General features: G+C 44.5%; 1 protein-coding gene across 1 annotated transcript in view; it reads right to left on the reverse strand.

The window, feature by feature from the left end:
- The window catches only part of FOXK1 (forkhead box K1), a 136,637-nt gene that overhangs the window by 45,651 nt on the left and 76,994 nt on the right, over positions 1-13,992 (reverse strand). The window contains exons 4-5 of the mRNA XM_073546657.1: positions 4,913-5,059; positions 2,689-2,882 (exon numbers count right to left, since the gene is read on the reverse strand). Of these exons, the coding sequence (XP_073402758.1) occupies positions 2,689-2,882; positions 4,913-5,059 (341 nt within the window). The remainder of the gene's footprint in view (positions 1-2,688; positions 2,883-4,912; positions 5,060-13,992) is intronic.

The following is a 13,992-nucleotide window of genomic DNA, read 5'->3' on the forward strand; positions in this document are numbered from 1 at the left end:
ACCATTTTGGAAACTAGACCCCCCAAGGACCTTATCTAGATGTGTGGTGAGCACTTTGAACCCTTAAGTGCTTCACAGAAGTTTATAACGTAGAGCTGTGAAAATAAAAAAAATCATTTTTTCCACAAAAATGATCTTTTCGCCCCTGAATTTTTATTTTCCCAAGGGAAAGGAGCACTGTTTGACTTTTTCAATGCAGAATTGCCTGGAATTGAGATCAGACGCCATGTCACGTTTGGAGAACCCCTGATGTGCCTAAACAGGAGAACCCCCCTGTATTCTAACTCCAACCCTAACCATAACTCTAATCACAACTTTAACCCTAACCACAACTCTAACCCCAACACACCCCTGACCCTAAACCCAACCCTAACCCTAACTTTAGCCCAACTCTAACCCTAATGGAAAAACCGATTTTTATTTTTTTTTTTTTTAATTAATTTTCCTTAACCAAGTCGGTGATAAAGGGGGGTTTGATTTACTATTTTTTTTATTTTGATCACTGTGATACTGTCTGTGATGAAGGAGTTAACTGCTCCTACCCCCCCCCCCCCGCAGGGCCTGTAAGCATATTGAACAAAGCAGAATTTAGGGCTCCAATGTTGAATAGCAAGGTCTTTTAGTATGATAATGAGATAAGGCCCAAAACAGAACTTCAAAGCTTGCATAGGAGCCACGCCAGCATGGGGCAGGAAGGGGGCTGGGGGCTTCAATTAGAATATACCTGTCAGCTAGACATAGAAATACGCATCCATTGTCTCTCCCAGCCGCTCCGGCTCCATCCTAGGATCATGGATTATGAGCACATCTTTTGAGTTATGGACTTATGAAAAAAATCCGAGTGACCCTGAGGAAATCGCGCATCTGGCAGTGCGACTCCTGAGGTGGTGAGGGTTCTGGGACCTGAAATACATATATTGGCCCTCCGCAGCGACCCAATGGGGCCATGTTTGCTCTCCACACGACAGGCAAAACAAACAGGCATTCACTGGTACCTCTCATGTCCTGATCCGAACATGCTGTTGAAAGTTACCCCCTTTCTTAGATATTGGGAATAAGTTCTGCAGGGAGCTAAAGGGTGGAGATTATTAGTCCACCCTCTGACACAGGGGGAGGAACCTAGCGTGCCTTAACTAGCAGCACATGGCAGAGAGTCTCACACACTCACAGAGGAACCAGACGATGATCTAAGAAGGAACTGGGGACAGATCTGCCAAGGGGAGCAGCGGCCCATGCTTTGGGGACTGTCCGGCAACTAAGATTCTTGTACTTGTGGACTGCAGAGCTCCTGGCACCCACATGCAACCTACAATCTGGTAAATTGACCTCCAGCTTAATATTGCTAAGCCTTGTACCCTTATTGTTATATTTAACTCTGACTGCAAATCCATTGTAATTCCATTGTATAGCTTACTGTATATTTCTGTAATTATCTAGTGCGCCCTTAAGGCAATTAAACCATAAAATTAATCTTGGGCTGATGCTTTTACTCTGATTACGAATCTTAGAAAACCCAGCGGGTAACAGAACATCCTCCTCGGCGGATGCAGTTCCCTTACTGACCTGAGAGACAAAGGGGGCGCCGGACAGCTGTGCCTGTGTAGTTCCGTCACATTGGTGACGTGGGAGGAACGGGTCCTGTGTTTCCTCCACACTGTCTATCACAGTGATCAAAATGAACCAATAGGAAAAATCTATTGTTGCCCACTGCCGGCCAGCAGATCTCAGCGCATGTGCCCGCCATTTTCTCCCGGAAGCAGAAGCCGGCGGCCCAGGGAACTACAGGTAGGCATGCAGGGAAAACGGAGGTAAAGGGGGGTGATCAGGGGGACCCTATTTCTCTCTCCTCTGATGTGTGATCACATCAGAGGAGAGAGAAATTAAATTAAAAATCTGGCTTTTTTTTGCGGTCGCCGTTTTACCGTTAACAACGGCGAACGCAACACCAGGGTCCGTAAAAACTGACCTGAATCATGTTCTCCGAGGTCTCGGCTACCCCTGGCAGCCAAGACCCCGGAGAAATTCCGACGTTGGGGGGCGCTATAACCCTAAACCTCAGCGCAGTTAAAAAGCGTCGTGGTTTAAGTACTCTTAACTGCCGCCGTTAAAAGATGTGTTGGGGGTTAAACTACTGCCAGCACATTATCTCCCTACAAATTAGGATCCTAACTATCTGTTCCAAGCAACCCAGCATACAGCTAATAATGATTTTTATTCACAGCTCTTCACAGTAGTTCTTTACCGAGTGGTCTGATGGGTGTGTACGAACTGTGAACTCCCAAACCCAGTCCCATCAGTCAAAGGCAGAGGGGCCAGGTTCGTGAGCTTCTCAGTCGGTGCCAAGGCTGGTCCCTACACACCCATCAAATCGCACAGCACTGAGTATCAAGCAGGATAGACGGGAATAAAGAAAATCTTTTGCTGTATGCTGGGATACATGGGCGATTGGAACGGACAATTATAATCCTAACTATGAGAGACAGAATGACCCACTGAAGTCCAGTGATATGAGATATGGGCACTGTGGGATTCACAGCTGCAGCCTGTCAAAGATTAGAGTAGTAGCGGACAGCATGGGACCTGGGAAAGGAGAGTATTGCTGCGTTTGTTATTTGTGTAAATCTGACAAGAAAAAAAAATACATGTACATATATGTTCCAAACACCCACTTTATTTATATACCAATACCTGGAAGAAAGCGGACCAAAAGGAGTACGAAATGATGAAACTCCCCTCTGCCTTCGCTTTCTAAATGCCTGCTCTACCAACTTGGCTTCAGATGTAGGATCAATTCTCCAAAACGAACCTTTTCCAGGCTCCTCCTGCGATCGTGGTACTTTTATAAAATACCGATTTAGTGACAGATTGTGACGTATAGAGTTCTAGAGAGAAATATCATTAGAAATATTAAAATAACCAAAGGCTATGTGTTACAGAAATGCAAACAGTAGAATAAACTCATCCAACCAGTAGAGCACTTGACTAGGTACACAGTACACAGCAGGGGCACATATATAAGATTACATCTGTAAAGGGACATTTTTATTTATCACATCCTATTGTAGAACTTATTATTGTTGCAAGATCTGCTGATTAAAATTGACTTTGTTGATGAGAAAACCATTTTAAACTAATACCGGATTACATCAGGGATCCCCAATCTGTGACTCCCAGGCTCCCTGCGCGTGGGCGAGCGGGCTCCCTGCGTGTGGCTAGTGGCTGAAGGTCTCCAAGTAATGACTTTTGTGAGAAGCCCTGCACAGAACAGCAGATCTGGGTGTGCATAACCTGGCAAAGGGGAAATAAGATAAATGATAAGCTAGAGATAGGAGGAAATTGCCAGTCAGAGTAGGTGCTTGAAGCTGGATGCAATAGTGTGGCGAGTGTGCTTGATGTGAGTATGTCGAATAGGGGTAATGTGGGAGTCACTATGGGGAAATGCAGGTACTGGATGTGGCTCAAGACAAGAGTATCATCAGCTCACAATATCACACACATTCTTGCATCCTCATATAAGGCTTTTTTTCTCTTCTGACATGATGGAATGCTTTTGTCCTATAGAACTACAAATCACAGATCTACCATGTGTAGTGAAAACTTGTTATGATGCCACTTTCATTATATTAATTTGGCTATTCCCGTCCACACCTTGACCTCTTCAGCCCGTCCGCTGCAACCGCCCACTGTCACCGCTATCTGTCTGCATCCTCGGGATGCAGGCAGTGGTGAATGTATTAGTGGAGGAGGGGCTGCTGGCCTCTTCTTCCACCAATCAGCGTGTGAGACAACTGACGCGATCATGTCATTGCATGGCAGCAGCTGTGCACTGCAGAGAGTGAGTGCATCTGAGAAAGCAGAGGCAGAATGTGGGGGAACGGGAGCAAGGTCAGCATATGTATGGGATGTTTTGTTGGCCATGGGGAGGCTATGGGGCTCTCATGCTGGCCACGGGGAGGCTATGGGGCTCTCATGCTGGCCACGGAGAGGCTATGGGGCTCTCATGCTGGCCACGGGGAGGCTATGGGGCTCTCATGCTGGCCACGGGGAGGCTATGGGGCTCTCATGCTGGCCACGGAGAGGCTATGGGGCTCTCATGCTGGCCACGGGGAGGCTATGGGGCTCTCATGCTGGCCACGGGGAGGCTATGGGGCTCTCATGCTGGCCACGGGGAGGCTATGGGGCTCTCATGCTGGCCACGGGGAGGCTATGGGGCTCTCATGCTGGTCACGGGGCTGTGTGTATGTGGTCATATGATATATAGAAGGGTTATTGTGTGGGCTCAAATGGTATTGAGTGCAACCATTTTTTCATTTTGATATGTAAGCTGTTTTTTGGTATGCACCTATTCATGTATGCTAGCTTTCTGACTGAGCACTCCGCCCTTCACCATGCTGTGATTTTAATTCCATCCAATCACATTTGGTTCCGACCTTCCTATAAATACAGGATCATCAAGTTATTAGCCAGAGGTAAGTGTTCACATTAGGCAGTCAGGTCAGGGACCCATTCAATGAGATGACCTTGACGTTGGTGAATGGGCTCATATTTTTTGGCCAAACTTTGTGCTAAGTGTCTCATGTGTTTTTCCTCAATTTCAAAAGCCATTACGCTATTGACACTTCTTGGAGTTCACATTGATATGCCTTAATGCAATTGAGTGCAACCATTTTTTCATTTTGATATATAGGGGTTTGACAGCATACTTAATTCTGCTCAATATTAAGTGATACAATTAATATTAATATACAATAACTATAAATAATATATTAATATTGACCAGAATTATTTTCATCCTATTGGTTCGGCCCACCACAGTCACAGTCTCTCATGTGGCCCACCCCTTAACCCATCAAACTTGGCATTATTCTACCTAACCGTGTAACCCATCAATAGCTCTTTTAGAAATACGTACCTGCCAGCCTTTATCTGCAGACCTATAGTAAGGATAATGCTTAGTAATATGAGCATAAATTCCACTCAATGTGAGTTGTCGATCTTTTGCACAAGAGATTGCTTGAACGATGAGTTGTGCATATGAATATGGGGGTTTGGAGTCATCCTGAAGAAAATAATTCAAAAGATATAACATTTACTGAGGCCTACAGCATAAGCATTTAATTAATTCAATTAAATAAAGACATTTGTTTAGTGACGATGAAAACTATAGGAACAAATGGTGGTAAGTGGGCTCAGACGTGGTTGGAACGCCAATAGCATACGTGGCCACCTCTGTTGTCCCTGCGGTCTGGTCCCAGTCACACTGGAGTATTTAGGGAATCCAGTTCCGAATATAGATGCAGGGCACAGAGATGTCACCAATATCTTTTATACATTTATGTCATATCTGATGCCATAGATGTCTTTTTTGAGACAACCCCGTTATCACCTTAGGTTTATGTCGGCCGTATGCTATAACTCTATGGAGTGGGATCAGGATGTGAGACGGCACCATGCAGTGCGGGTATCGGCTGTGTTACCTAACCAGCACCTGAAAGTAAACGATGCGATCTGAGGTCGGTCTGATACAATCAAATTAACATCTTAAATGCTGCTGCCAAGTGGGACAGCTGCAGACTTCAACATGGCGACCATCACATCTGACAGCTATCTGCTTCTGTGGGGTGCCGGTTCATTGCCATGGCAGTCAGGGGCCTCCTGAAGGCCCCCATATTAGCCACATGAGATCTTCTGGGAAACATAGCCCGTGGAGGGGCTTCACAGTAGATCAACAAATTCACAATACACTGCATTGCATAGGTGATCAAGCCATCACAAGTTGAAGTCCTCTTAAAGGGACTAATTAAAGATGTAAAATACATTAAATATATGCTTAAAAATGCTATTTTTTCCCCAAATTTAAGTAATGAAATGCAAATATTATATATATTTGGCATTGCTGAATGCGTAATTGCCTAAACTAATCAAATATAAAAATATTTATGCCATATGGCAAACACTTAAACAGAAAAAAAAAAATCAAAAAGCCAGAACTGGCATTTTTGGTTGCAGGAATCAAATCGAAATGCAATGAAAAGAGATTAAAACTTTGTATGCACCCCTAATGAAGTATCAATAGAAACATGAGACGATCCCACATACAGGTCCATCAATGGAAAAATAAAAAGTTATAGGTCTCTGAAAAGCTGACAATTCTTTTAACAAAAGTTCAGCATTTTTTAGACACTAAAATATAAAACAATAAGTTTGGCATCATCATAATCCTACTGAACTGGAGAATCATGCTACATTTTTATCACCTATTCAACGACGTAAAATTGAACAGTGTCATTCAAGACTACAACTTGTGCCGCAAGAAAAACCTCATAAGTTTATGTCGGTAGAAAAAGAAAGAAAAAATTATGACTCTGGGAAGGAGTGAGGAAAAGCAAAATCACCCAGTCATTAAAGTGTTATTTTCACAATATTAATCACACCTCAGTCGCTTACAATCCTAAAATTAAAAAACTTAGTATCAATTTCCAAAAGTTCTTGTGGCGCTAGATGATATCCCCTGAAAATTTGCATGTCAATGGATTTTTCTTACCGGGCTGACCAAGGATATTTCCTATAATTTTTGCATGAGAGGTCGCACATGCTCAGTAGATACTGGCTAATCCAGGAGTCTTAAATCGGAGCACAGCCTTCATTATTTAAATAGTGAAATGAAGAAAAAAAAAAGCTAGGAGAACATATACAGGGGAAATGTATCTAAAGCACATACAGAATTTTATTAACCCCTTTATGACAACTGTATGTTATCATCAGTAAAGGGTTCCTACAAAGGACATACAGTTACGTCATGGTGATAATGCTAATAAAGTCCGTGGAGCCTCATTTAAGAGTCTCAAACACGGGACTAGCCAGATCTTCCTCCAGGGAAGGACCCAGCCAAGGAGTGGCTCCTTTCGGAAACCACCATTACCACCATATTAAGTGGCCCTTTAAGTCAATATCCAGCTCTTTACGTATTTACAGATATGACAAGTGAAATACCAAGGCCAGGTATCCATCCACAGACAGCTGTTTCAGGGTGTTGCCTGGAGGAAGATCTGGCTAGTCCCGTGTTTGAGACTCTTAAATGAGGCTCCGCGGACTTTATTTGCATATTCATATTTCCCAGGGAGCAATGCACCTAGGATTTCACTGATTGAGCGCCTTTGCCGGCTGCCGCAGTGTTTTCTTTGACTGGTCTCCCTGAGGTCAGTGATTGTTTCGTGATGTTGGTCTACTAGGCATTGCTCCCACCTAGCCAGAATCCTAATCCACAATGATGAGGGGCAACACCCCGAAACAGCTGTCTGTGGATGGATACCTGGCCTTGGTATTTCCCTTGTCATATCTGTAAACTCGTAAAGAGCTGGATATTGACGTAAAGGGCCACTTAATATGGTGGTAGTGGTGGTTTCCGAAAGGAGCCACCCCTTGGCTGGGTCCTTCCCTGGAGGAAGATCTGGCTAGTCCCGTGTTTGAGACTCTTAAATGAGGCTCCACGGACTTTATTTGCATATTCATATTTCCCAGGGAGCAATGCACCTAGGATTTCACTGATTGAGCGCCTTTGCCGGCTGCCGCAGTGTTTTCTTTGACTGGTCTCCCTGAGGTCAGTGATTGTTTCATGGCGATAATGCTGGCACATAAGCTGTGCCCACACAATCACTGTCTGAAGCTCGGCTTAAGTGATAGTCTCCTGTCTGCCACAGCAAGGGACAGTGCCCACATCCATCGCTTATGCTGTTTAACCCTTTAAATGCCGTAATCATTAGGGATCGCATTTAGAAGGCTATGAAAGGGATGAGGTTCCCTCTACCATCCAATCACGGCATCCCATGTAATCATCATGGTAGTCATAGCAACCAGGGGTGAAATCACAACTACGGAGTCTGCCAACAATAGCTGTCTGTTAGACCATGGTGCTGGTAATGGTGTAAGAGATGATCTGCTGTCAGGGTGACACTGATAGCTATAATGCATTGCAATACACATAATAAATATATATATATATATATATATATATATATATATATATATATATATATATATATATATATATACACACACACATACACACACACACAGTGGGGAAAAAAGTATTTGATACACTGCCAATTTTCTAAGTCTTCCCACCTACAAAAAAAAAAAAAAAAACACAGAAAATCACATTGTATGATTTTTACTTAATTAATTTGCATTTTATTGCATGAAATAAGTATTTGATACAATAGAAAACTAGAACTGAATATTTGGTACAGAAACCTTTGTTTGCAATTACAGAGGTCAGACGTTTACTGTAGTCCTTGACCAAGTTTGCACACACTGCAGCAGGGATTGTGTCTCACTCCTCCATACAGATCTTCTCCAGATCTTTCAGGTTTTGTGGCTGTCACTGGTAAACATTAAGTTTCAGCTCTCTCCAAAGATTTTCTATTGGGTTCAGGTCTTGAGACCTTGAAATGCTTCTTATGGAGCCACGCCTTAGTTGCCATGGCTGTGTGTTTCGGGTCACTGTCATGCTGGAAGTCCCAGCCACTACCCATGTTCAATGCTCTTATTAAGGGAGGGATATTGTTGGTCAAAATCTTGCAATACATGACCCCATCCATCCTTCCTTCATTACAGTACAGTCGTCCTGTCTCCTTAGAAGAAAAGCACCCCCAAAGTATGATGTTTTCCCCACCATGCTTCATAGTTGGGATGGTGTTCTTGAGGGTTGCACTCATCCTTCTTCCGCCAAACATGGCGAGTAGAGTTGATACCATAAAGTTTTATTTTGGTCTCATCTGGCCACATGACCATCTCCCATGCCTCCTCCGAATTCAGATAGTCATTGGCAAACTTCAAATGGGCCTGGACGTGTGAAGGCATGAATAGGGGGACCTTGCGTGCCATGCAGGATTTTAATTCTTGACGGAGTAGTGTGTTACTAACGGTAATGTTTGAAACTCTGATCCCAGCTCTCTTCAGGTCATTGACCAGGTCCTCCTATGCTGTTCTGGGCTGATTCCTGATCTTTCTCAGAATCATCTTTACCCCATGAGGAGAGATCTTGCATGAAGCCCCAGACTCAGGAAGATTGACAGTCATCTTTTGTTTCTTCCATTTTCTAATAATTGTGGCAACAGTTGTTGCCTTCTCACCTATTATTCTGTAGCCCATCCCAGCCTTGTACAGGTCTACAATTTTGTCCCTGCTGTCCTTAGACAGCATTTTGGCAGTCATTTTACCGAAGGCCACCGCTTTCACAAAATGTCGGTGGAGCCCCCAGACCACCAAATACTGCCGTACCAGCCTGGTATGGGAGTCAGATCATCGCCCTGCAGCGTCATCGCCCTGCACCGAACACCAATTCTTCCCAGACCAAAGCCGGCAGAATCGCCCTACTCCTCTTGCTGCCACACTCCTGGTAAGTACATTTAAACTATAAGATGTACCCCCATTTTCTCCCAAAATTTTTTGGAAAAAAGTGTATGTTTACAGTCCGAAAAATACAGTAAGTGAAATTTTAGGGACTGTACTATACTTATACTGCATTTCACTGCTGTTTCTGTGCATCATGAATTGTGGTATGTGTTAAAGGGTCCCACAGATGTTTTTGCCTGGGGCCCACAAAATCCTGGAGCCGGCCATGCGTGAGTATAATGTGCTGTGTGCTGCCAGAAGGCAGTGCACCGAAATGTGTGTTGGGGCAGGCAACACCACCCACAGATGGTAAGACACTATCACATGTGCTTTTTTACTACCTATATTTGTTTTCTTTTCCAAAGATTTTATTTGGATTTTAAAATAACAGGCAAGAATAGGGAGTAAGGGCAGGAGAGGAAGGAGGGGGGGGAGGGGAAGAAAAAAGGGAGGGACATAGGTAAAATAACAATGCACCTATATTTGTTTTCTAACAAGTTCCTTGTGACTCAAAACATTTGCATTATGATAGATATAATTGTTGATTCTATGTACTAGGCATTTTTATTACAGTCTCGTTAGCTATACTGCTGGGTGTGTTGCGCCACCATGTGGTTTCCCACTTTTTAGCAATCCTTTGTGTATTTTTGTTTGTTCAATAAAAGTTTATATTTTTTACTATACTGTATATTTTTGGGTATACTTTTTGTATATGATCTGTTTTGATTGTACTGCACCCTTTACTTTATGTTGGTTTGGTGGCACAATATTTAGGTAAAACAGGATTTTGGTTGCTTACCGTAAAATCTGTTTCTCATAGTCTTCATTGGGGGACACGAACCGTGGGTGGGTGTGTGCTGCTGCCACTAGGAGGTTGACACTATGCCATGAAAAAAAAAAAAAAATGTTTACTCTGCCTCCGCAGTATACACCCCTCCGACCGGCTGTAGGACAATCAGTTAGTGAAAAAGCGGTAGGAGACATCATGTAAGTCATTATATATTCATTACAAGTAACAAAATCACGGGAGGGCACTGTGTCCCCCAATGAAGACTATGAGAAACAGATTTTACGGTAAGCAACCAAAATCCTGTTTTCTCTTTCGTCTCATTGGGGGTCACAGAAACCGTGGGACGTCCAAAAGCAGTTCCTGGGGTGGGAGAAGACAAACTTCCTTGAGGTCGGAGAACTCACCACTGCCGCCTGCAAGATTCTTCTGCCTAGGCTGGCGTCCGCTGAAGCATAGGCATGGACCTTATAGAACCTTGAAAAGGTATGCACGGACAACAAGGTGGCTGCCTTGCACAACTGCATGGCTGATGCCCTATTGTGTACCGCTCAGGAGGCGCCCACTGCTCGGGGTTGAATGGGCCTTGACCCCAGCAGGGGACACCCTGTCCTTCACCCGGTAGGCTTCCACAATTGCCATTCTGATCCTCGTTTAGGTGGAAGGCCGATACCAACTTGGAAAGAAAATTAGGAGATGGCCGCAAAACAACCTTGTCCTGGTGCATAATTAAGAATGGAGGGCGACAGGACAATGCCGCTAATTCTGAAACCCGCCTAATAGAGGTGATGGCTACAAGAAATACCACCTTCCAGGACAACAAAGACATGGGAGCTTCCTGGAGGGGTTCAAAGGGTGAATCAGTCAAGGTTTCTAAGACCAAGTTAAGATCCCATGGAGCCACTGGGGATCTGTAAGGAGAGCTGTATGCGTCACCCCTTGCAGAAAGGTCTTAACCTGTAAGCGGAAGGCCAAATTTCTTTGAAAAAGAATAGAGAGAGCAGATACCTGGCCTTTCAAAGAACTTAGGGCCAGACCAGCATCTAAACCTGACTGGAGAAAAGCTAGGACAGATGGTAGGGAACAGGGCATAGGTGTGATGTGATTAGACTCACACCAGCCAAAATAGGCCTTCCAGGCTCGATAATAGACCCTGGAAGAGGATGGCTTCCTAGCCTTGATCATTGTATTAATGACTCGGTCCAAAAATCCCGCTGCTCTCAGTATTGTGGTTTCAACGGCCAAGCCGTCAAATTGAGCAACCGAGAATTCGGGTGGTAAAACGGCCCCTGAGCCAGGAGATCTGGTCTATCGGGGAGTCTCCAGGGGGTGCCTGCGAGAAGATTGATAATTTCTGCGAACCAGGCCCTCCTGGGCTAGTAAAGGGCGATCAATATGACCGGCACCCCTTCCGCCTTGATCTTCTTTAGCAGTCTGGGCAGGAGATGAAGGGGAGGGAACAGGTAAGGGAGTCTGAACTGTGTCCAGGGAATGACCAGCGAGTCGACACCTATTGCTAGGGGATCCCGGTATCTTGAGACAAACTGTTGGACCCTTCTGTTCTGTCGCAATGCCAGAAGGTCCACGTCTGGAGTCCCCCATAGCCGGCATATCTGATGAAACACGTCCTGATGTAAGGACCATTCTCCTGCCGCAAGTCCCTCCCAACTGAGGAAGTTGGCGGCCGTGTTGTCTGCGCCGGGAATGTAAACTGCCGAAATTGCGGTTTCTGCGGCGCTGAGGATTCTGGATACCTCGGCCAGTGCCCGGGGACTCCTGGTTCCCCCTTGGTGATTGATGTATGCCACCGCTGTGGCATTGTCCATTTGAATCCGGACTGGCTGGTTGTTGAAGTATCTTTCCCAATGTAGGAGTGCTAGAAAGACCGCCCTCAGTTCTAGAATATTAATAGAATGTGAGGATTCTCGCCTTGACCATCGCCCCTGGACCATCAGGTGACGGAATACCGCACCCCAGCCCAGGAGACTGGCATCTGTAGTTACCACCTGCCAGTGGACAGGGGGAAAAGGCCGCCCCAGATGAATGAGGGGGGAGGTCAGCCACCACTTGAGGGCCTCCCTGGTCTGAATGGAAGGGAGGAAGGGGCGATCCAGCGAAGAGATGGACCGGTCCCACTGAAGGAGGATGTTCCTCTGCAGTATCCTGGAACAGAACAGGGCAAAGGGTATTGCCTCTGAGGCTGCCACCATCCTCCCCAGGACTCTCATGGCAGCACGAAAGAATTTTAACAGAGAGTGAATTCCCCGCTGGAGGGTAATCCACTTTCTTTCTGGGATAAAGACCCCGAGCGGCGGGTGTCAATTATCATCCCTAAGAATTCTAGGCGTTGTGTTGGCGTTACGTGAGATTTCGCCCTGTTTACGATCCAACCAAACTGGGACAGTGTGTTTAACCCCTTCACCCCCAAGGGTGGTTTGCACGTTCATGACCGGGCCAATTTTTACAATTCTGACCACTGTACCTTTATGAGGTCATGACTCTGGAACGCTTCTATGGATCCCGGTGATTCTGACATTGTTTTCTCGTGACATATTGTACTTCATGTTAGTGGTAAAATTTCATTCAAATAACTTGCGTTTATTTGTGAAAAAATGGAAATTTGGCAAAAATGTTGAAAATTTCGCAATTTTCCAACTTTGAATTTTTATGCCCTTAAATCACAGAGATACGGCACACAAAAAACTTGATACCTAACATTTCCCACATGTTTACTTTACATCAGCACAATTTTGGAACCAAAATTTTTTTTTGTTAGGAAGTTATAAGGGTTAAAAGTTGACCAGCGATTTCTCATTTTTACAACACCATTTTATTTTTAGGACCACATCACATTTGAAGCCACTTTGAGGGGTCTATATGATAGAAAATACCCAAAAGTGACACCATTCTAAAAACTGCACCCCTTAAGGTGCTCAAAACCACATTCAAGAAGTTTATTAACCCTTTAGGTGCGTCACAGGAATTTTTTTGGATATTTAAAAAAAAATGAACATCCAACTTTTTTTCACAAAAAAAATACTTCAGGTTCAATTTTTTTTATTTTACCAAGGGTAACAGGAGAAATTGGACTGCAAAAGTTATTGTGCAATTTGTCCTGAGTACGCTGATACCTGATTTGTGGGGGGGAACGACTGTTTCGGCGCATGGCAGAGCTCAGAATGGAAGGAGCGCCGTTTGACTTTTTCAATGCAAAATTGGCTGGAATTCAGATCGGACGCCATGTCACGTTTGGAGAGTCCCTGATGTACCTAAACAGTGGAAACCCCCTACAAGTGACCCCATTGTGGAAACTAGACCCCCCAAGGAACTTATCTAGATATGTGGTGAGAACTTTGAACCCACAAGGGCTTTACAGAAGTTTATAACGTACAGCGGTACAATTAAAAAATCATATTTTTTTCCACAAAAATGATCTTTTCACCCCAATTTTTATTTTCCCAAGGGTAACAGGACCCTAAAAGTTATTGTGCAATTTGTCCTGAGTATGCTGACACCCCACATGTGGGGGTAAACCACTATTTGGGTGCATGGCAGAGCTCGGAAGGGAAGCAGCGCCATTTGACGTTTTTGGCTGGAATTGAGATCGGACACCATGTCGCGATTGGAAAACCCCTGATGTACCTAAACAGTGGAAACTCCCCACAAATGACACCATTTTGGAAACTAGACCCCCCAAGGAACTTATCTAGATGTGTGGTGAGCACTTTGAACCCCCCAGTGCTTCACAGAAGTTTATAACGCCCGGGCGTGAAAATAAAAAAATCGTATTTTTTCCACAAACATGATCT

This window comes from Dendrobates tinctorius, unplaced genomic scaffold (genome assembly GCF_039654945.1).
Source record: "Dendrobates tinctorius isolate UK_male_01 unplaced genomic scaffold, ASM3965494v1 ptg000150l, whole genome shotgun sequence".
Taxonomy (NCBI): Eukaryota; Metazoa; Chordata; class Amphibia; order Anura; family Dendrobatidae; genus Dendrobates; species Dendrobates tinctorius.